At 42.9% G+C, this 24560-nt stretch overlaps 1 protein-coding gene across 1 annotated transcript in view; it reads right to left on the reverse strand.

Annotated features, from left to right (window-relative positions):
- Nucleotides 1-8680: 8680 nt before the first annotated feature.
- The window catches only part of HDAC8 (histone deacetylase 8), a 235081-nt gene continuing 219201 nt past the window's right edge, over nucleotides 8681-24560 (reverse strand). The window contains exon 11 of the mRNA XM_049643978.1: nucleotides 8681-9238. Coding sequence (XP_049499935.1) covers nucleotides 9216-9238 — 23 coding nt within the window. The 3' untranslated portion in view covers nucleotides 8681-9215. The remainder of the gene's footprint in view (nucleotides 9239-24560) is intronic.

Below are 24560 nucleotides of genomic sequence, written 5' to 3' on the forward strand. Positions count from 1 at the left end.
CTGACAGCAGAGAGCCCAATGCAGGCCTCGAACTCATGAGCCATGAGATCATGATCTGAGCCGAAGTCGGATGCTCAACTGACTGAGCCACCCAGTCAGCCCTGTTATGGCAGTGTTTTTATTTGTAAGGAAAAATGAGAAAATTCTGAATATTCAGCATTAGGGGACAGGTTAAACAAATTTTGTAGCCATCTATATAATGTGAATACTTCAAGGGATTAGATGTGCCATACTTTTTGGTATGTCTTAGATATGTCATAATAAAAGATGAACAAGGTAGTTCATTATAGATTGATATGGAAAGTTGCCCAGGGAATATAATGAAGTGAGAAAAATCAGGTTACCAAACAGTATGGTTTCATTCATATAACAGTCAAATGATCATATATGTTCCCAGCTTCACAGGGACAGGGATTATTGCCTGTTTTGTCCACAGATACGGTACATAATGTGTGCTCAATAAATATTTATGGAATAAATGACAAAAACTCTGGAAAGATACACACCAAACGCTAATCGTGGTTATTGCTGAGGCATAGGGTTATGAAGGAACCATTATTGTATGAAGGAACCACTATATTGTTTGAATCTTTTTACCTCAAAAGATATATTGCAGAAAAATTTCCATTAAACACACACACACACGCACACACACACACACACACACACACACACACACAACACTCCATTCTCTCTCTCACCAAGCAAATGATAAGAAGAAAGGCTCTGTGGGCCAAGGGAGTCTTCAGGACTCCATCTGAGGTAAACAGGCTTCTCATAGCCACTTTGGAACAGGGCTTCAGGCAGCTTATTTCTCTTGTTCTAGCAGCTAGGGTGTTCTTTTTAAACAAAAAATCTGGCAAATCTGATCAGGCCACTCTAGGTTAAAACTCTCTGGTGGCTCCCTTACCTGCAGGATCAAGTCCAGTGTCCTCCACCTGGCGCAGGAGGCCCTTTATGACCTGGCTCCTGCTATTTTACTATCTCTCACTCACTAATATGGATCTCAACTTTTGATTATAGACATTTAAAAACAACACAAGCAGAGAGAATAGTATATTCAACCTCCATGTGTCCATTAAATCAACTTCAACAATTATCAACATTTTTCAAATTTTGTTTTATTTATCTCCACCCACCACTAACTGCTATACCACATACATTTCCCCCTTTGTAGTAAATACACCCCAGATGTATTATTTCACCTGTAAATGCTAGACTATGTTTCTTTAACAGATGAGGACTTAAATAAATATATAACTACGGTGCTCTTACCGTACTTATCATCAATAATTTCTTCTTTTAAAGTTTATTTATTTTGAGATAGAGAGAGACAGAGTGGGAGGGGGGCAGAGAGAAAGGGTGAGAGATAGAATCCCCAGCAGGCTCCCCACTGTCAGCGCGCAGCCTGATGTGGGGCTTGAACTCATGAACTGTGAGATCATGACCTGAGCTGAAGTCAAACACTTAACTGGCTGAGCCACCCAGATGCCCATCAATAATTTCTTTTTAACATGACCATTCTCTTTCAAAAATAAGCTTTAAGAGCTGGGGTGCCTGGATGGCTCAGTCAGTTAAGTGTCTGACTCTTGGTTTCGGCTCAGGTCATGATCTCATGGTTTGTGAGTTCGAGCCCTGCATTGGGCTCCGTGCTGACAGTGCAGAGCCTGCTTGGGATTCTTTCCCTCTCTCTCTGCCCCTCCTCTGCTTGTTCTTTCTGTCTCTCTCTCTCAAAAATAAATAAATATACTTAAAAAAATTAAAAATATCTTTATTACTGGGGCACCTGGGTGGCTCAGTCAGTTAAGAGTCCAACTCTTGTTCTCAGCTCAGGTCTTGATCTCAGGGTCGTGAGTTCAAGCTCCACATAGGGCTCTGCACTGGGTGTGAAGCCTACTTTTAAAAAATCGTTATTATTGAAATATAGTTGACATACAATGTTATATTCGTTCAGGTGTATAACACAGTAATATGACAATTCTATATATTACTCAGCGCTCACAATAAGTGTAGTCAGCATCTGTCAGCATACAATATTATTACAATATCATTGACAATATTCCCTATGCTGTACTCTTCATCTCTGAGACTTATTTATTTTATAACTGGAGGTATGTGTCTCTTAATCCCCTTTACCTATTTTGCCCATCCTCACCCCCTTCCCCTCTGGCAACCACCAGTTTGTTCTCTGTATCTATGAGACCATTTCTGTTTTTTTGTTTGTCTGTTTAGATCCCACATAGAAGGGAAATCATATGGTATTTGTCCTTCTCTGATTTATTTCACTCAACATAATACCTTCTGTGTCCATACAGGTTGTGGCAAATGGCAAGATCTCATTCTTTTTTTTTGCCCGAGTAATGTTCCATTGCATGTATATATACCACATCTTTATCCATGCATTTATCAATGAACGTTTTGGGTTGCTTCCATAGCTTTGCTATTGTGAATAATGCTGCAATAAACATGGGAGTGCATATATCTTTTCAAATTAGTGTTTTCATTGTCTTTGGGTAAATACCCAGAAGTGGAATTACTGGATCCTATAGTATTTCTATTTTTAATTTTTTAAATGTTTATTTATTTATTTTTGAGAAAGCGAGAGAGAGGAGGGGCAGAGAGGAAGCAGGCTCCACTCTGGCAGCACAGAGCCCAGCATGGGTGGGGGGAGGGCATCTCACAAACCTTGAGATCATGACCTGAGCCGAAATCAAGAGTTGGATGCTCAACCGACCGAGTCATCCAGGAGCCTCTATTTTTAATTTTTTGAGGAGCCTGCATACTGTTTTCCACAGTGGTTGCACCAATTTACATTCCCACCAACAGTGCATGAGGATTCCCTTTTCTTTATATCTTCCCCAACACTTGTTATTTTTTGTTTTTTTGATACTGGCCATTTTGACTGTTCTGAGGTGATAGCTCATTGTGGTTTTGATTTACGAATAATTTCTTGAAAAATTTCTTATTATGTTTATTTTTGAGAGGAAGAGACAGAGCATGAATGGGGGAGGGGCAGAGAAAGAGGGAGACACAGAATCTGAAGCAGGCTCCAGGCTCTGAGCTGTCAGTGCAGAGCCTGATGCAGGGCTTGAACTCACAGACTGTGATATCATGACCTGAGATGAAGTCGGACGCTCAACTGACTGAGCCACCCAGGTGCCCCAATTTATTGGCAATTTCTTTACATCACCTAGTCCATGTCCAAATTTCTCCTATTGCCTTAAAGATACCTTTTTATGGTTGGTTTTCTTGAATACTGTCTAATATTCTGTGTTCTGACAACACTCAAGTGCTTGTGGCCTCCCTAAATTTTATGTGTCTTTGCCTGGAATGCTTGTCCCTCCCCTTGCCCCCACCCTGCCCCTATGCCTGGCTGTAGATCGGCTTGAGTGTCATCCCCTGTTTGTGGCCTTCATGATTGTCACAGTGTAGATTGCTTTTCTCTCCTCTGTCCCATAATACTGAGGATATGACACTGCTTTATCTTAGTACATTGTTCCACCATTCCATAGGTATATGGGAATTACCATGTTACTATGCCAGGCACTGGGGATACAGCAGTGAAACTGTCAAAGTTCCCACCCTCTTAGTGCATGTGAGTAGGAATAAATAAAAAATGAATAAGATGATGCTAAATGGTATAAAAATAGGGTTTTTTTGGCTTTTTTTTGTTTGTTTGGAATAGAGAGGGCGGCGAGGCCACAATAGATGAGGTGGCCGGTGTATTTTACTGAGGCAGTGATATGTGGCTAAAAACTGAATGAGACGGAACCAATCTGGGGAAGATCTGGGCATTCCAGGCAGAAGGACCAGCATTTGCAGAGACCCTGAGGGAGGTGGCCCTGTCTTGAAAGGCTCTATTTACATCCGTCTTTACCTTTGCATCTGTAGATTTCATCCTTTTGGGGAATCATAGAACGCCGTCCCCCACCCAGTGTTGAGAATCTGAAAATTAGCTATGGATCCTTGTCCCAGAAGAATGTGCAAATGCGCAGCCACACAAATTTGCATCCTATTTCTCTAATTCTTGAAGCCAGGGAACTTCAGAAAGATTTCCTGCCCTGACTGGGTTCACATTAAGGGCAGAAACAGTGTCTACTACTGATATCTAAAATGCTCTGTACAATGTTCATTATTTCTTTGATCCCTGGGAACCTCCCCTTGAGGTAGGTAACAGGTATGATCCCTTTTTGATAGGTGAGGAGAGAAGGCTCAGGGACAGTGAGTTACTTGGCCAATGTCACAAAGCTAGTGAGTGACAGGAGGGGATTTAAACCCAAGCGCTGTGCGCATAATTGCATGCATACTAAGGCACTGCTGGTCATCTTGGGGCCCAGCTCTGAGCAGGAGGTTTGGAGACTTGTCCCAAGAGCAAAGGCTGGGGGAGGAGAAGCTGCTGGAGCTTTCTGTGTAAGGGCTTAGAGATGTCAAAACCCACTCTTTCTAATGGCTGTTTGCTTTCCTTCTTTCCCTTCCTTCTCCTTGTCCTCTTCTTCCTCCTTCTTCCATTTTTGTTGAATGACAATATTTGATTTTCTTATAAAGAAGCCTTTCTGCCTTAGAAAGAGTCTTTTAAATATAGAATTGGAAATATACTGCTCTCTCTGTGACAGCTCACAATGAATACAGCAGAGGCAGATCCACCTTCCCCCGATCCCAAAGGGAAACTGGCTTGGGATTTTTCCGTTGGCTTTTGAAAAAAATTATTTATTTACTTTTTTTGGACCAGGTAATGCATTCACAGGGTTCAGAAATCAAAAGTTACAAAAAGGAACACAGTACAAGTCTCTCTCATTCCCCTGCCACCTGCCACCTGGTTTCCCTGCCTAGAGGCAACTGAGGTGCCCCAGTTTCTTGTGTATCTTTCCAAAGATGTTTTATGCAAATATAAGCATACCCATTATATATATTTCTTTTTTTATGGTTATTTTCTTAACCCTTGAGTTGCAGACAGACTATAGTCTTCTGTCTCTGGCTCTCTCGCCCCTGAGTGCCTCAGGAATAGTGGAGGCCTGCTGAGATCCTGGTAGTACCGGGTTTTCCTCAGTTTCCAGGCCCATTTTCATGGCAGCCCTCCCCCTCCTCCGTCCCAACTGCACACAACTCTTTAGGCTCTTTTCAAAGTCGTATTTGTGATAATTCATCAAGCACTCACAATAGTCTATGAAGTATAAGAATCATTTGCCCCACTTTATGGGTAGGGAAACAGACCCAGAAAGGTCGAGTAACTTGCTGAAAAGCACACAACTAATGTCCTTATGTGCTGAGGGCCTGGGAGCAGTGTGGCTTGGTCCAGCTTGGACTTTGGAAGCAATAAGAAAGTTGTTTACTCCGAAGTCACAGTTTAAAAATATTTCAGTGGCATTAGGTGTGGAGCAGTGGAAAAAGTAAGGAAAGTTGCAGTTTCAGCTGGGTTTGCTTCCTGCCTCTGCCCCTTGCAACTGGACAAGTTCCTTCACAGTTTGTAGCCTCAGTTTGCTAATCTATAAAGTGGGGATTATAATACCCACCCAGCAGGGTGGAGAGTGACATATTATAAGACAGTGACTTGTAAAGTGGGGCATATTCCAATGCTTGCTTTGCATTATTATTATGGTTATTATGGCTGGTCCTTGCAGGCACAAAGATAGCTGTTTCCTGAAGCGGAGGGCAGGCTCACACTGGGTATGAAGTTGCCCCGCCCTCAAGCCAACAAATCTAAAAAAGACCCGCTCTGGCTTAGTGATTTGTAAATCAGGAGCCCTCCACCTGGACCAATCTTTCTTTCTAGCTCAGAACCTCCTGGGTGGTTAGAACTGCCCCAGGGTCTGAGCACAAACTATTCCTCAGTGGGTGTTTTGAATTTACTTTGATCTGGAACTTCTCCTACAGATCGGTTCTTTTTTTTTTTTTTTTTTTTTAAGTTGATTTTCCCAATTACAAAACTAGAATGTGCTTACTGGAGAAAATCTGGAAAATATTTAAAAGCAGAAGGAACAAAAATTAAACCATCCCTACACATTCCTCCTTCAAAGAAGCCTACTTCGGTTGATATTTTGGTGTATTTCCTTTCAGTCTTTTTTACCTGCAGGCACTTATGATAATTAGCAAAACAATTTTTTTTTTTTTACAGATTAATTGAGGTATAACTGTTATACCAAAAGCTGCACATATTTAATGTGTACAATTTGATGACTTTAGACTGTGCGGAGCAACTCTTAATCTGTCTTGCTGATTTTGTGAATGCTGTGTCCACCTTTGGGTATTTCAATTTTAATTTTTAAAAATTTGAAATTATTCCGGGGTGCCTGGGTGGCTCAGTCGCTTAAGCTTCTGACTTTGGCTCAGGTCATGATCTTGTGGTTCAAGAGTTTGAGCCATGCATCTGGCTCTGCGCTGACAGTGCAGAGCCTGCTTGGGATTGTCTCTCTCCCACTCTGTCTCTGCTCTTCCCCCCCACCGCCGCCTCTCTCTCAAAATAAATAATAAACTTAAAAAAAAGAGTCAACTTATTTTTAAAAAGTTAAAATCATTCCTAGTTTTATCTATGGGATTATTTTTAGCCTAGTTTTAAAAAAGATTTTTTAAATGTTTATTTTTGAGAGAGAGAGAGAAGCCCATACATGCAAGTGGGGGAGGGGCAGAGAGAGAGAGGGAGACACAGAATCCGAAGTGGACTCCAGGCTCCGAGCTGTCATCACAGTTCCCATGGGGCTCAAACTCATGAACCATGAGTTCATGACCTGAGCCCAAGTCGGATGCTTAACCTACTGAGCCACCCAGATGCCCTTAGTTTTTTTTATTTAAAAAATTTTTTAATGTTTATTCTTGAGAGAGACAGAGACAGAGTGTGAGCAGGGGTGGGGCAAAGGGAGAGGGAGACACAGAATCCAAAGCAGGCCTCAGGCTCTGAGCTGTCAGCACAGAGCTAGACATAGGGCTTGAACCTGCGAACAGCGAGATCATGACCTGAGCCAAAGTCGGACACTTAACCGAGCCACCCAGGTGCCCCCTTAGCTTAATTTTTTAAATAGATTTTATTTTTAAGTAATCTCTACACCCAACATGGGGCTGGAACTCACAACCCTGAGATCAAGAGTTGCATGCTCCACCGACTGAGCCAGCCAGGCACTCTAGCCTAACATTTTCAACAAGAATCAAATAAAAAGGAATCCTGAAGGCCATTGAGGTGGTGCACTGTCAGGAACAAGCCTGGCCTCTGGGATGTCCAGCAGCGGGTCAGTGCTACAGCTTGCTTTGGTGCTGTTGGTCAGAGGTCGGGCTAAGACAGCAGTAGTTAAGGTGAAAAGAAGGTGGCATTGGCCGTCCAGTGGAAAAAAGTTCCTTTTCATTCAGGTCTGTTCTCCTTGAAAGGAAAATGGAGCACTAGCATTTACCACTTTACCAGGTGGTTCCCTCTTAGGGATGAGGCCTTCACAGGAATTTGGGTGATGGCTTTGGATGTGGATCGCTGGGATAGAGGACCCCCCCCCACACCCCCACACCCCACAACCGGATTAAGCAAGCCTTTGAGACAACAAACCTTGTTGGGTGGTCTCTTGTAGGCTTGGAATTCAGACTTCCCATTTTAACTTCTTTGGCCTCCCCCACCCCCAACTGCCTCATTCAGTGCCTCCAGCCTCTTATTTTTTTTTAAATCCCCCTTCTTTTGGGTGTAAGTAAAACTGCCCTTAGGCTGAGCATGTATAATTAGAATAGTGGGCATTTGGAGTGACTGGTATTCCTAGCCAACCAGGCCCCCCAATGTTGTTTCATAAAAGCTTGGCTATTCCCATCCTGGATACGGTCAAGGCTTTTTCCACTCCCTTCTGCGTAATGCCCATCCCCCTCTCTGAGGCCTGGAGAAATACAACTCACCCTAAGAGGCTTGGCTCAAATATCACCCCCTTTAAAATGCTCCGTGATGCTGTCCTGGCTGGGCTAGTGGCTCTTTCCTCAACGCTCCTACACCTCTGGATTCATGCTGGCAGCAGAGCAGAAATATGTTGGGATCTGGTTCTTTCCCTCCTCCTTTGCCCTGTCTGGGAGTTCCTAGATGGCCAGGATGGGGCTGCATTCTTGTCTCCTATCCTAATCCCAGGAGTGGAAAGAGCTTCATAAATACTTGGTGAATCAAATCATGAAATCATGATATTTTGCTGTCCCTTCTGCTTTAGCACTCTCTCTCTCTCTCTGTTATTCCCCATCCACATTTTGCCACCTTCACTCCCTCCCACCCCCAGATTACAGTAACAATTGTATCCCATTGCAATCAAGTGTACTGATTATCTACATTTGACAGGCAAGTATCCTCACTATCCATCAAAATGCGCCTCCTTAGATCTGTGAGCCTCCTACCCTTCCCATCCTTAAAGGGGTCCCAGGGAGGGGAATAGCTCCTCCCCATAGGGCCAGCAGCGGGACCTCTCCCTGGTTGCTGTGCCCCTCTTCTCTGGAGTCCTGGATGGGCCCCTGGCACAGGACAGCTTGGACCTTCTGTCCCCAGGACTTAGAGGGGACACACCAGTTCCTCAGGGAGGGGTCAGGGATCCCGCACTCAGAGTCAGCTTCCCAGACTGGGCCAGAACAAAACCTGGAAGCATCAGGGTTATTCTTGATACTTTGGTGAGAGGAAATGTCCAGAACTGTGTGCACTGTCAGGAGCACTTTACAAGAGGATGATGGGACAAAGAGGTAGGTTTTCAAAGATTTTATTAAAAAACAAAATAGATCCATAATCCTAAAAACAACACAGGTAGATTTCTCCCCACCTCCTATTCTGCCGACCCGTCCCCGTCCCCTAAAGACTCCATCTGGATGGTACTGAAGCCCAAACCCTGCCTCTTGGTTCTCCCCACCCTGCAAACCTGTGACCCAAGCTCCACACTTTCCTCCAGCCTCTGATGTCTCCTTTAAGAAAATAAAAATACTCCCTCCCCACTCGCTTAAAAATAATTTTCAAAGATTAAAAATGGCATTTGTGTGTTTTTAAAAAATAAACACTTTAAATGCTGGAAATCTCTCTCTTCCCCTAGGCCTAGTTGAGGCCTCTGGGGTGCTTGCCTGCCTCACCCCAGGAGGCCAGCTGCCACTTGGTGCCCCTTGGAAATTTTCAGGAAGTAATTTCTTCCAAATTTCCCCTGCAGTCACAAATTCCACACAGTGCTCGCATAAACACGCTGTCTTCATTACAGGCACTGTTCCTCAGCTCTGGAAACCTGATCTCTTTTTGTCAACTAGACCACATGCTTCAGATTCCCTGCAAACAGGAGAGAAAACAAAATTCAGGTAACATACATGAATTATACCTCGATAAAACTTTTTTTTTTTTTTAAAGCATTCACACTGGGGACTTGTTCTCTTGCTGCTGTTGGGAACACAGGGACCCTGACATATGAACAAGCCCAGGCTAGCCTCCTGGATGGTGAGAGACACATGGTTCAGTTACCCTCACAACCACCAGTTACCCACCAGACAAGTGAGTGAGGCCTTTGGCAGCCAGCTGACTGCAGTGTTGGGTGAACCCCGCCAAACCCAGCAGAAGAACCGCCCAGCTGAGCCCAGCCCAATTGCCAATCCACAGAGTCATGGGCTAAACAGATGATTATTTAAGACACACACACACACACACACACACACACAAATTCAGGCAACTTTTCATAATTCACTCTTCACTAACTGCATCAAATCTTCCCCCACTCTCAACATTTCTTCCTGACTTAGCAGGGCACAACACTTCTAGCAGTTTCTCTTGTGATGACCCATGAAATATGAATTGGAAGCTTCCCCCCTCCCCTGCACTCAGGCCTAAGAGTCTTTTAGGGATAAGTGAGCACTTGAAATCCTATAGGACTGAGCTCCAGGAATAAAAATTTGCTCACTTGGTCTCTCCACAGATTTCTTCTTGCCCCACTTCCCCAAGCAAACACTGGGCTCCAGACACTACTGACAGCTTCTCCTCTGAAACAGGAAGAATGCCCCATGAAGGCAGGTACATTTAAAAAAATTTTGTCTGTCTTACATTTAAATGTCTGTCTTACATTTAAAAAATTTTTTTAAATGTTTGTTTATTTCTGAGAGGGAGAGACAGAGTCAGAGTGAGAGCAGGGGAGGGGCAGAGAGAGAGAGGGAGACACAGAATCCGAAGCAGGTTCCAGGCTCCAAGCTGTCAGCTGGGGCTTGAACTCATGAGCTGTGAGATCATGACATGAGCTGAAGTCAACACTTAACTGACCAAGTCATCCAGGCACCCCTGTCTTACTGTCTTTTTAAGTTTATTTATTCATTTTGAGAGAGAGGGAGGGAGACGTGAGAGATAGAGAGAGAGAGAGCTCTCATGTTGTCAGCACAGAGCCCAACACAGAGCTTTATACCATGAACCATGAGATCATGACCTGAGCTGCAATCAAGACTCGGAAGCTTAACCAACTGAGACACCCAGGCACCCTTAGGCTGTCTTACTTTTGACTGATCTCTAAAGTCTAGCACAGTGCCTCACACATAGCAGGTGCTCAACAAATGGCTGAGTAAATTGAGGTAGGAATGAAAGAAAAAACAAATCAGCACCCACTTGCCTATCTAGATTTATGTATGTATGTATGTATGTATGTATGTATTTTGAAATCTCTACATCCAACGCAGGGCTCAAACTCACAACCCTGAGATCAAGAGTTGCATGCTCTTCTGGCTGAGCTAGCCAGGCACCCTCTAGTTTTATTTTTAACTTAACATACAAGAAAATTGATTTGTATGGATAGTTCTATGATTTTTAACACATGTATAGATTCATGACACAGAATAGTCCCATTACCCTCTAAACTTCCCTAAGCTATCCCTTGGCAGTCACATCCTCTCCTTCCTCTCTTACCACCTGGCAATCACTGATCTATTCTCCATCACTATGTGTTGTCTTTTTCAGAATGTCATTTAAATGGAATAAACACAGTGTAGGGACACCTGGGTGGCTCAGGCAGTTAAATGTCCAACACAGGACCGTCCAATCTCGCAGTCCTTGAGTTCGAGCCCCACATTGGGTTCTGCACTGACAGCTCAGAGCCTGGAGCCTGCTTTGGATTCTGTGTCTCTCTCTCTCTCTGCCCACCCCCCCACTTGTGTTCTCTCTCTCTTTCTCTAACTCTCTCTCTCTCTCTCAAAAATAAACATTAAAAAATTTAAAAAACCACAGTGTGTAACCTTTTATGATTGGCTTCTTTCATGCAGCACACTTCCTTTGTGTGTCATGCAAACTTTTAGGTGTATCAACAACTTATTCCTTTTTGGGGGAGTAGTTAACTTTTTAATTTTTCAATTATTATAGATTTATAGGAAGTTGAAAAAAATACCAAGAGGTACCCTTCAATAAGTTTCTTCAAGTGGCAACATCTTTCATAATGATTATTTAAATATCAAACCCAGGAAATTGATATTGGTACAATTCACAGACCACATTCAGATTTTACCAGTTTTACATGCACACATTTGTGTGTGTGTGTGTGTGTGTGTGTCTGTAAATGTACAGTTCTCTGCAGTTTTATCACATGTAGATTTGTGTAATCCCCACCACAAGAAGATACAGAATGTTATCCCATCACCACAAGGATTCCCCTCATGGTACCTTGTTACAGTAACTCCCCCCTAATCTCTAACCTCTAACAATCAATCTGGTCTCCAGTTCTATAATTTTGTATATGGCCTTTTGAGACTGGCTTTCTTTCATAATTTTTTTTAAATATGTATCTATTTTTTGAGAGAGAGAGAGACAGAGCATGAGCGGTAGAGGGGCAGACAGAGAGGGAAACACAGATCCAAAGCAGACTCCAGGCTCCGAGCTGTCAGCACAGAGCCCGATGTGGGGCTCAAACTCATGAACCGTGAGATCATGACCTGAGCCAAAGTTGGACGTTTAACTGAGCCACCCAGACGCCCCTGAGATTAGCTTTCTTTGCTCAGCATACGGCCCTTACAATCCACTCAAGTTGTATGTTAAGTTTGTTCCTTTTTACCGCAGAGTAGGATTCCATGGTCTGGATGCACCAGAGTGTGCATCAGCCATTGAAGGGCATCTGCATTGTTTCCAGTGTGGGGCTATTACACATAAAGCTGCTATGGACATCCATGTAGAAATTTTTGTGACCATAGTTTTCATTTCTCTGGGATAAATGCCCAAGAGAGCAATTGCTGTATCATATGGTAGTTGCATGCTTGGTTTGATAAGAAACTGTCAAACTGTTTTCTAGAGTGGTCATACCATTGTGCATTTCCACCAGCAATGTATAAGGGATCTAGTTTCTCAGCATTTTTGTCAGCATTTGGTGGTTTCACCAGTTTTTATTTTGGCCATTCTTATATGTGTGTAGAGATCTTTCACTGTGGTCTCAATTTGCATTTTCCTAATGGTGAATGATGTTGAACATCTTTTCAGGTGCTTATTTGTGGTTTGTATATCCCTTTCATGTCTTTTGCTGATTGGATTTTTTTTTTACTGTTGAGTTTGGAGAGTTCTTTGTATATTCTAGATACACATCTGTTGTTAGGTGCACGATTTGAAAATATTTTATCTCAATATGTAACTTGTCTTTTTGTTCTCTTAACTGTTGCAAAACAAAATTTAATTTTTTGGATCACAGTTTTGGTGTTTTAAACCCCTAGGGCTCATCATCTCTGGATAATCTTTGATTCTTCATCTCTTGGTTCAAGCCTCCTCCACGTCTAATGATTTGCCAAGCCTAATCTCAAGATGGCTCTCAACTTTGTCCTCTCCTTCCTTTTTTTAATGTTTATTTATTTATTTTGATCCAGAGAGAACTAGAGGGAGCAAGCGGGGGAGGGGCAGAGAGAGGGAGAGAGAGGGAATCCCAACCAGGTTCTGTGCTGTCAGCCCAGAGTCCGACACTGGGCTCAAACTCACGGACCACTTGATCATGTCCTGAGCCCAAGTCGGATGCTTAACCAACTGAACCACCCAGGCGCTCCTCCCCACCTCCGTCTTCTCCTTTCTATTCCACCCTCCCCAACTTAGTCGCGTATCTCATCACTCAGGTCACTGCAATAGTCTCTTAACTGCTGCTCCTGCCTCTGGAGCTGTCCCGCACACCATTGGTAGCTGTGTTCACATGCCTTCTCTGCTCCAAAAATCCTTCAGCAACTCCTCACTACCTATAAATGAGGTCCAACCCCTTAGCTTAAATTTGCCCCATCCATACTTTCCCATCTCCATGTGGGCCTTTGCTTGTATTGTTGCTTCTTCTGAGGAAAACCTATAGGGGATCCTGATGCTGAAGCTAGGGGTCCTTCCATCTGTAAGTGTAGCCAGAGCTTGATGACTGAGTGAATGTACAGATAAACAAAATTTCATGTCTGAGTACTCCAACAAGTGTTCACAGAAAGGAAAGGTGGGTGCTGTATTCTCTGCTGTTCTGTCTCACTCTCCAGTTACATTTGGAGTCAATTAAGAAAAACAACAGAAATAATTTCCACCAAAAGTTGATGATGAGCAATATTGAGTTTGGGTAACAATAAAAATGTAAGCTTAAATAATGCCCATTGTTTCCCCCCTACATCTAGCTTTTCCAGCAGTGGGTGGCAGCCTGAGAAAATTCTAAAGGCCAGCATGGTCTAGGGCCTGGGAAGACAGAGTACAGACCAGAGGAGGCAAATGTAAATGCTTATAGAAGTCAAGGATGTACTGTATGTGAGTAAAGCATATTTAGGGCAAGACATATGGAGTCTTCTTGATCCTTTGTTCTTTTTCTTATTTTCAATCATGACCTGAATAGAAGCAATAGTTCCCTCTTTTCTTCTATTACAAAAGAAAACAAAAGCAAAACAGCATATGTGAGATGATAAATGGAAACTCACACTTGGCGTATGGTAGGAGATGCAACAGGGAATGGTGGGGTTTGTGGCAAAGAGGAAGGTACATTTTCACAAAAGAGGCAGCTGCTACCCAGTCTCACATTTACTACTGAGCAGGAAGTTGGTCCTAGTGTGACCAGATCTATTTTCCAAGAGAGATTAAAACTTCACACTTTTAAAAAGTATATTTGAGAAAGAAAGAGAAGGAGAGGGACAGAGACAGAGAGGGAGAGAGAATCCCAAGCAGGCTCCATGCAGTCAGCACAGAGCCTGATGTGGGGCTCGAATTCATGAACTGTGAGATCATAACCTGAGCTGAAATCAAGAGTTGGATGATTAAAAAAAAAAAAAAAAAAAGGATGCCTGGGTGGCTCAGTCAGTTAAGCCTCCAACCTTGGCTCAGGTCATAATCTCACGGTTTGCAGGTTCAAGCCCTGCATCAGGCTCTGTGTTGACAGTTGAAGCCTGGAGCTTGCTTTGGATTCTGTGTCTCCCTCTCTCCCTGCCTCTCCCTTACTCATGCTCTGTCTCTCTCTCCTTCTCAAAAATAAAATAAAAACATTAAAAAAGAAGAATTGGATGCTTAACTGACTGAGCCAACTAGGTGCCCCAGAAATTCACATTTTTAATTTTTTTTTAACGTTTATTTATTCTTGAGACAGAGAGAGACAGAGCATGAACAGGGGAGGGGCAGAGAGAGAGGGAGACACAGAATCTGAAACAGGCTCCAGGCTCTGAGCTGTCAGCACAGAGCCCGACGCTGAGTCCCCCGGACTCACGGACCGTGAGATCATGACCTGAGCCGAAGTCAGAGGCTTAACCAACTGAGCCACCCAGGCGCCCCAGAAATTCACATTTTTATGTAAAGTTTCTGCAGTGTTAAATATGGAAAATTGATTTACATTACAATTTTTTACATTAAAAAATTTTTTTAAATGTTTATTTATTATTGAGAGACAGAGAGAGACAGAGCATGAGCATGGGAGGGGCAGAGAGAGGGGGAGACACAGAATCTGAAGCAGGCTCCAGATTCTGAGCTGTCAGCACAGAGCCCGACGCGGGGCTGGAACTCATAAACTACCAGATCATGACCTGAACCAAAGTCAGAGGCTTAACCAAGTGAGCCATCCAGGTGCCCCAATTTTCATTTTTTAAGATATCAATATGTGAGGCCAAATAAAACAACTTTGGAGGCAAGATGTGGCTCATAGTCTCCCAGTTTGTGATGTTTGGATTATCTCTGTGACAATTCTGGATTCCACCTACAACACCCCATTTTACCCTCAAATATCTCGGTTTGGACAACAAAGTATATGATCATTCCACCTCTGATGTAGAAGAAGGAGGACTGAAGCAGGACTCAGGAGGCCTGGGTTCTATCGATTCATCGATCAACTGACTCATTTGTTCATGCATTTATTCAATAAACATTTATGGAGTATGTATTCTTTGCCAGGCACTAGGTGCTGGTGAGCACTTTCTTTAGTCTTTTTTTTTTAATTAATACACTTTAGTTTTAGGTTTACAGAAAAACTGAGCAAGTACCAAGAATACTCATATCCTCCTGCCTCTTTCCTCCTCTAGCAGACAGTTTCCCCTATTATCAACATTTTGCATTAGTGTGGTACATTTGTTATAATTGAGGAATGAATATTAACACTTTATTATCAAGTAAAATCCATAGTTTACGTTAAGGTTCACTCTCGTATAATTCTATGAGTTTTGACAAGTGTATAATGTTATTTATTTATTTATTTATTTGAGAGAGAGACAGAGAATGCAAGTGGAGGAGGGACACAGAGAGAGAGACACACAGAATCTGAAGCAGGCTCCAGGCTCTGAGCTGTCAGCACAGAGCCTGACACGGGGCTTAGACCCATGAACCACAAGATCATGACCTGAGCCAAAGTCAGACACTTAACTCAAGTGTATAACGTTATGTATCCACCATTACAGTATTACACAGAATAGCTTCACTGCCCTGAAAATCCTGTGCTGCATCTATTCATCTGTCACTTCCTTTCCCCAAAGCCCTGGCACCCACTGACCTTTCTACTGTCTGTAGTTTTGCCTGTTTGAGAATGTCATATGGTTGAAATCATACAGTGTGTAACCTTTACAGACTGTCTTCCTTCACTCAGCAATTGCATTTAAGTTTCCTTCACATCTTTTTTGTAGCTTGAGAGTTCATTTGTTTTTAACACTGGCAAACATTCCATGTCTGGCTATACCATAATTATTTATCCATTTATCTACAGAGGGACATCTTCGTTGCTCCCAAGTTTTGGCAATTATGAATAAAGCAATTATAAATATTCATATGCAGGTTTTTGGTTGGACATGAGTTTCCAACTTGAGTAACTAGCAAGGAGTGTGACTGCTAGATCGTATGTTAGAACTTTGGAAGAGGCGCGCCTGGGTGGCTTAGTCGGTTAAGCGTCTGATTCTTGGGTTCAGCTCAGATCATGATCTCACAGTTTGTGGGTTCGAGCTTCGTGTTGGGCTCTGTGCTGACAGTGCAGAGCCTGCTTGGGACTCTCTCCCTCTCTCTCTGCCCCTCCCCCCTCAAAATAAATAAATAACTTAAAAAAACCTTTGGAAGAAACTGCCAGTTGTCTTCCAAAGTGGCTGTACCATTTTGCATTCCCACCAGCAATGAATGAGAGTTGCTGTTTTTCCACATCCTCATCAGTGTTTGGTGCTGTCAGTGTTTTGGGTTTTAGGTCTTCTAATAGGCATGTAGTGGTATCTCATTGTTTTAATTTGCAATTCCTTAGTGACATGATACTGAGCATATTTTCATACTCTTACTTGCCATTTGTCTATTTTCTTTGGTGAGGTGTCTGTTAAAGTCTTTGGCCCATTTGTTAATTGGGTTATTGTTTTCTTTTTTAAACAAATGTTTATTTATTTTGAGAGAGAGAGAGAGGGAGGGGCAGAGAGAGAGAGAGAGAGAGAGAGAGGGAGAGAGAGAATCTCAAGCAGGTTCTGTGCCGTCAGTGCAGAGCCTGATGTTGGGCTTGAACTCATGAACTGAGAGATCATGACCTGAGCCAGAACCAAGAGAGTTGGATGCTTAAATGACTGAGTCACCTAGGCACCCTGGGTTATTGTTTTCTTATTGTTGAATTTTAAGAGTTCTTTGTATATTTTGTATACCTATCCTTTATTAGATATGCATTTTGCAAATCTTTCTCCCAGTCTGTGGCTTGTCTTTTTATTCTTGTATTCTTTACTTTTTAAAATATAGAGCAGCATGGTCCAATAGAACTTCCTGTTATGATTAAACTGTTCTATATCTATGCCGCCCAAGATGGTAGCACTAGTTACATGTGGCTATTGAGAGGCTGGAATATGGTTGATGCAAGTGAGGAGGTGAATTTTAAATTTTATTTAATTTTAATTAACTTCAATTTAAATGGCCATGTGTGGCAAATGGTGACTATATTGGACAGTGCAGATATGGAACAGTTCCTTGGGCTTTTTTTTTCTCTGTGACATTGACTAGGGGTCATCTGTATTTCCTCCTTCATTTACAACCTCCCTTTCAATCCATTAGCGAGTCCTGTCAATTCTACCTCCACAATAGGTTCCAAATCCACCCACTTCTGTCCATCCTTCACTGCTCTAACTTTACTCCAAACCACTATCACCTCTTGCATGGACAACCCTAATAGTCTCAAAATTGGTCTCTCTGCTTCCATCTTTGTTCCCTACAGCCTATTTTCTATATAGCAGCTAGAGTGTTTTGTTAAAACTTAGGTCAGACCACATCACTTCTATGTTCAAAATCTTCTATGGCTTCTAATCACACTTGGAATAAAATCCAAACTACTTAGCTGCCAAGCCCTGAAGGTTCTGGTGCCTATCTCCTGTCTCTTGCTTACTCTGTTCTAGCCACATAGGGCTTCTTTGTGTTGCTAGAACACACGAGTCATTTTTCCCCCTTAGGGTTTTCCCCTTCTTTGCATTTGCTGTTCCTTCTGCCTGGAATGTTCTGTCCCTGGATAGTCCCATTTCTGACTCTTCTCATGATTTAGGTCTCAATTCAAAAGTTATCTCTGGGGTGCCTGGGTGGTTCAGTTGGTTGAGCGGCTGAGTCTTGATCTCACAGTTTATGAGTTCAAGCCCCACATCAGGCTCTGCACTGACAGTGTGGAGCCTGCTTGGAATTCTCTGTCTCCCTCTCTCTCAGTCCCTCCACCACTTGTGCACTCTTTCTCTCTCTCTCTTGAAATAAGTTATCTCTGAGAGGCCTTGTGAATGCCAATCTATGTGGCCACCCCCACCCTGTCACTACTTTCTGTCACATGATTGTGTTTAGTTTTCTTCAATGCACTTAGCACACTGAAAACATCTTGTGTGTTTATTTGACTATGTCTGTATCCACTCACAAGCTCTATGAGGGCAGAACCCTTGTCTGTCTTGTTCATCACTTTACTTTTAGCACCCTCAACACTTCCTGGCACATAATAGGTGCCCAAAAATATTCATTGAAGAAATGGACATCTGTAGATCTATAGGGCAGCTGATGAAGCACTTTCCTATTCAGCTCACAGAGCTTAAAGTTTGGTCATTGCTCTTAAGCCTCTTATAATGTGGTTGGGGAGAGCCAACATATGCTTACAAAAGGAGCATCCATGCCACCAGGCCAAGTGGCAAATGACTTCTGAAGAAAATCAGTGTCATAGCAGTTTGGAGGAATGCTGGGGTGATCCCAGAGTACTTGGAGGCCGAGTGGCACCACAGAGGAACACAGAAGTAAATTTAGGACTTTTGAAAAGTGTTTCCCAAACTTCCATGATATGGGTACCTCTTTCAGGTATGTTGTCATACCTGTATTGATAGTGACAATATTTTTCTTTATATCAGCTCACTTTAGAATTTTTAATACCTATTTGGGCCTCATCTGTACTGAGTAGTAGTAATCATCATCATCATCATCAACGGACTTGATGTGTTTAGTACATTTTAAAACATACATTAGGGGCACCTGGCTGGTTCAGTTGGTTAAGTGTCCGACTTCGGCTCAGGTCATGATCTCTTGGCTGACCAGTTTGAGCCCTGCGTTGGGCTCTGTGCTGACAGCTCAGAGCCTGGAGCCTGTTTTGGATTCTGTGTCTCCCTCTCTCTGCCCCTCCCCCAATCATGCTCTGTCTCTTTCTCTCTCAAAAATAAATAAACATTAAAAATACATTAAAATTCATATAGTTATTAAAATGGAAAATATCTTTGTGTCACCTCAAATTTTCTCTCATACAGAGGTATGTGAGGCACATTTTGGGAAAAGTCACTGTAGGGATTGCTCTTGGACAGCTGGTACCCAGGCTGTTCTTCTGCCTCTAGTATCTGAGAATAGTGGATAGTACCCCACCCACCCCCTGCCATCCAGCTCCCTCAACCCAATTTGGTCCCTGTCTCTGTCCATTCATTTCACAAATCTTTACTGTTGTCTACAATGGGCTAGACCCTGTGCTTGGTGCTGAGGTCACAGAGGAGAACGAAAAATAGTTCTTGCCGTCAAGAAGTTCTCCGTCCAGTGAGGAAGGCACTTTTGGAGGCAAACACATCCTAGTCCATAACAAGGCAATAAAATACCAGTCTGTACAGAGTGCTTAGGGCATGTAAAGAAAGGGTGTGGAAGGCTTCACAGAGGAGGCAGCACCTTTAAGGGCAAGGAGGAGAGAATGTTCCAGACTTACATAAAGGCAACTTCAAAGTTTTTGTGGCCAGAACACAGGATGAGGGTCAGGGAAGGCAGGCAATGAGGTTGAAGGGATGGTCTGAGGCCAGATCACCAAGGACCTAGAAGGCTTTGGCCTTACCCTAGAAGCTATGGGGAGCCTCTGAATGATTTTAAGATGGGGAGGAGGCCCATCTAGCATGGTCTAGGGCTAGAGGAAGTTTTCCAGCTGCTACCCTCCTAATCATGCTTGAGGGTCTCACACTCTACCTAGGAACAATGGCAGAACAGGAGATTTCTACGAAGCCTTGGGCATGTGCTGATATGGATGGCTGATTTAATTTAAGCTCTTAATTATCAACTGTATTGCTTGCCCTGGAATGTAGATCCCTCCTGTCATCAGGAAGCCTTTCAATGACAATTAAGTATAACCACCAATTACCACTTGTCTGCCTCTGACCTGAATTAGAACCTGAGGCTGTGGATTAATCCCACCAAGCTTCTGGTCTTAGCTTGCAAGGGACTACTGCAGTCTCAAACAGAATTGAAGTAATTTCTAAAATAGCTTATGATTCATTTTTTCTCCCCTCCTGTGCCTAAATCTGCTGGCTCCATGTGGAGGGATAGGCACAAGTAACTGTAGAGGTGACATCACAGGAGTGGGCTGCTTGTCTGCTAGCCAGCCTGTGGAGCTTGGCCTGGAGTGCTTTATCTGCTGGGCTGGGCAATGCCTTCCAGCCATTTTGGAGTCCCAACTCCAGGTTCCTTGGTCCATGTGCTTTCTCCATATTTTTCAGACAAAAATTCTGGGCTGGGAAATCCAGGATAATGGGAATAGCAGTGGCAGGAAGAATAACACAGCCTTACATCTGTATAATGCTTTAGAGTTGTGAAATTCATTTGCTCCGTTTTGCTCCACCCAAACACCAGTGGGAAATGGAAGCTGGGGTTTTAGGCCTGAAGTGGGGATAAACTTTTCTCTTGCACAAAGGAGCTAAATGCTAACATTCCCTGTTCACCTCAATGCACATCATGATTAGGCCTCGGATGCCACCAGAAGGTCAGAGAGACTCCTTTCAGCATCTAGGTGCTTCCTGTAAGATAAATTTTCCAGCACAAATTGCCTGGCAGTCACAATGTATTAACTATGCCATCCTGATTGAGCCAGCAAGTAGTGCCAGTCTCAGCACTGCCAACTCCCCCTGTAGACCACGGTTTACAGTCCCAATGGTCCCAAAGACCTTTACTGGAGCCAAAGGCATGGCTGCTAACTGTGGAGCCCTGAAGGTAGGGTGTGTCATGAACATCTGGAAGTGCCAACAGCTGCCAGAGCAGCTCAAGGGTCTGTGAAAGGAAAAACTGCAATCTGAGTCACATTAGCCACCACTGTGGATCCTGAGGTGAAGGGCCACCGAGCCCAGCCATGAACAGCTGAAGAGTAGGGTGGATGGATTCTTTCCTTGGAGGAGCCATAAAAATAGTTCTGCATTGATCTCATGCTTGCTGTGTGACGTTCCAACACCTGGTCCCAGCATAGCTTGCTGTCCCCAGTGCTCTGTTGCTACAGTCAGCATGAGAAGTCTCCCAGCCCAGCTTCCCTCCCCTGATTTCCCCAGCATCATGGTTGCCAGGCTGGAAACCAAAGGGGTGTCATACTCTTGCTGGCCTTTATGTGTTTTAGAATAGATCTTCATGTACTGCACATGAGCACGTGTGTGTGGAGGGGAGGGCGTAAGGGGGTGGGGGGATGACCATGGTAGCAGTGAGCCACAGATGTTCACCAGTATTGAAGAGTGGCAGGTAATCCTGCTGTTGTTGCTGGACCTGCCGCTGCCTCCACTGCACAAATTCAGAAAGACCCAGTGCAAGACCATAGGAGCTGGTCAGTGCCACGAAAATGTCATCTTTGTAAACCAAGATGCCGTACTCAGGCAATTCTGTTGGAAATCTTGGCAGGGTATAAAAGTCACCCTTTTGAAAGTTGAATCTGTAAACTTATAATGTGGAAAGCGACTGGCAGAACAGAACATCATCACCTCCAAAGCAGAGAGGCCTCCCAGAACTTGTTTTCCAGCTCACGGGGGATATGTGTGCCTATGAAAATAGACTAAGGATCACTGCCTCAGCCTGTTTTAGAGATGTGAATAAAAATCTTGGCTTGGGACTGCCTTCTTTCTGGTTGACTGATTTTTCAATTGATTTGTATTTATTAGCTAATGAAATTAAAGTTGTAAAAATGATATCAGAAACACAATAAATCTCCCCCACAACTGGCTGTTTCTATGTCACTATGGTACATTCCTCATTTTGATTACTTCAAAGTCTATTATTTTGTTCTCAATTATTCTGTTTTTCTGGCACTGGAGAAAATCAATTTGTTTTATTTTCTCTTATTCATGCACTCAATTATGCTCTTCGGGCACATTTAATCACTTTGATGTTTTCATTTTATGGCCCGTCTCTAGGCACTTCAGCTGCATTGCTGCCAACGGGCAAGCAGGACTAATTTGCATGTCACAATAGACTTGAAATTCTAACTCAATTTCGAAATCTTTATGAAATCTCCCTCCAAAATATGCTTGGAGCTGCATAGAGGCAGAAGGATGTGGGTAAACCAGAAGACTATAAAGATGCTTCTCTTTCTTAAAACACTGAGAGCTCCTTTGGTGGCCTGACTGTAGCTTGCAGATGTCCCTGTCCAGGTATAGCAGAGGAGTCCGGAGGATGGGGTATCTGTAGAGCTTGCCTTGTAACTTTGTGGTGAGAGTCCTGCAAAGACTGTCCCTCAGCATCAAGGCCATGGAGGCTGGGCCTGTTTACTCTGGCATAAAATGCCTATTGGCACTGCTGGATTTGGCAGCTACGCTAAAGACAGTACCTGAATCCAGTTGGTTAAAGGGCTTCCAGGTAGACTGAGGGAATTGTCAACAGTAAAGCATTCCAGAACTCTGAGTGTTTTACCTTATTTTCTCTAACAAGTTCTTTTTTTTAATAGAAAAATGCAGTTTACTTTATTCTTTTACTGTTTCAAGTTTTTATTTAAATTCTAGTTAGTTAACATATAGTGTAATATTAGTTTCATGAGTAAAACTTAGTGGTTGATCACTTACATACAATACCCAGTGCTCATCACAAGTGCCCTCCTCAATCCCTATCACCGGTTTAACCCATCCCCCTACCTCCCCTTCAGCAACCCTCAGCTAGTTATTAATAGTTAAGAGCCTCCTCTCTAATAAGTTCTGACCTCTCTTTTGTCCCCTGATTATTTTATTTCTTAAAAATTTATTTTAGAGAGGGGTGCCTGGGTGGCTCAGTTCGTTGAGACTCTGACTTTGGCACAGGTCATGATCTCACAGCTCATGAGTTCAAGCCCTGCATTTGGCTCTGTGCTGACAGCTCAGAGCCTGGAGCCTGCTTCAGATTCTGTGTCTCCCCCTTTCTCTCAGCCCCTCCCCTCCTGGTTGTTTGTCTCTCTTTCTCAAAATAAATAAACATTAAAAAAAATAAAAAAATATTTTAGATAGACAGCATGAGTGGGAGAGAGGGGACAGAAGGAAAGAGAGAATCTCAAGCAGGCTATACCTCAGCATGAAGCCCAATGTGGGGCTTGATCCCATGACCTTGGGATCATGACCTGAGCCTAAATCAAGATTTGGATGCTCATCTGACTGAGCCACCCAGGTGTCCTGTCTCTTGATTATTTTAGAGCTAAAAGCTGGAGGGGAATAAGTGATATAATTGCTTTAGGCATGTACTTTGGGAAAACAGAAAAAAAATTAAACACATTAAAGGCCTCCACTTAGTCTTTGAAATTCCTTGGTTTGTTGTATATAACAACAGCAACTCCTACCAGGAAGAAGGAAAATTCCATATTTCCTCTTTTAAAAGTTGGGCATGACCTTCAGTTTCTTAAGTGGAATTCCAGCGCCCTCACTTGCTCTAAACTTGCATAAACTAATCAATCTTCCTAAGCCTTGGTTCTCTCATCTGTTAAATGGAGCTAATAACATTATCTACCTCAGAGACAGATTTGTTTCCCAAACTTCAATACTGTCAAGAAATTTGTCATATTTATGTACCACTTATGTGGAAACCTATTTTATACCAACTTTTTTTAAAAACTTAACTTTAGGGGCGCCTGGGTGGCTCAGTTGGTTAAGCGTCCTACTTCAGCTCAGGTCACGATCTCGCGGTCCATGAGTTCGAGCCCCGCATTGGGCTCTGGGCTGATGGCTCAGAGCCTGGAGCCTGCTTCCGATTCTGTGTCTCCCTCTCTCTCTGCCCCTCCCCTGTTCATGCTCTGTCTCTCTCTGTCTCAAAAATAAATAAAACGTTAAAAAAAAAAACTTAACTTTATCCTAAGTGATATCTGTGAAATCACCAGAGTTTAATGTGATAGTTATATTTCTTTCCAATACACATTAAAACATATACAATTGACCCTTGAATAACATTGGTTTGAACAGCTTTGTCCAATTATACATTGATTTTTTACAGTACAATTCTGTAAATGTATTTCTTCTTTCTTTTTTTAAATGTTTATTTATTTTTGAGGGGGGGAGGGGCAGAGAGAGCAAGGGAGACAGAGACTCCCAAGCAGGCTCTGTGCTGTCAGTGCAGAGCCCAATGTGGGGCTCGATCTCATGAACCTTGAGACCATGACCTGAGCCAAAGTTGGATGCTTAACTGACTGAGCCACTTAGGCACTCCTGTATTTATTCTTTCTCATGAATTTTGTAATAACATCTTCTCTTCTCTACCTTACTTTATTGTAAAAATATAAAAACACTAATTCAAAGGGATAAATGCACCTCTATGTTTATAGCAGCATTATTTACAATAGCCAAGATATGGAAGAAGCCCAAGCGTCCAACAATTGATGAATGGATAAAAAAAGATGTGGTATACACACACACACACACACACACACACACACACTGGAATACTATTCAGCCAAAAAAAGAATGAAATCTTGCCATTTGCAACAACATGGATAAATCTGGAGAGTATAATGCTAAGAAAAATAAGTCAGAGAAAGACAAAT

This window comes from Panthera uncia, chromosome X (assembly GCF_023721935.1).
Source record: "Panthera uncia isolate 11264 chromosome X, Puncia_PCG_1.0, whole genome shotgun sequence".
NCBI classification, from domain to species: Eukaryota; Metazoa; Chordata; class Mammalia; order Carnivora; family Felidae; genus Panthera; species Panthera uncia.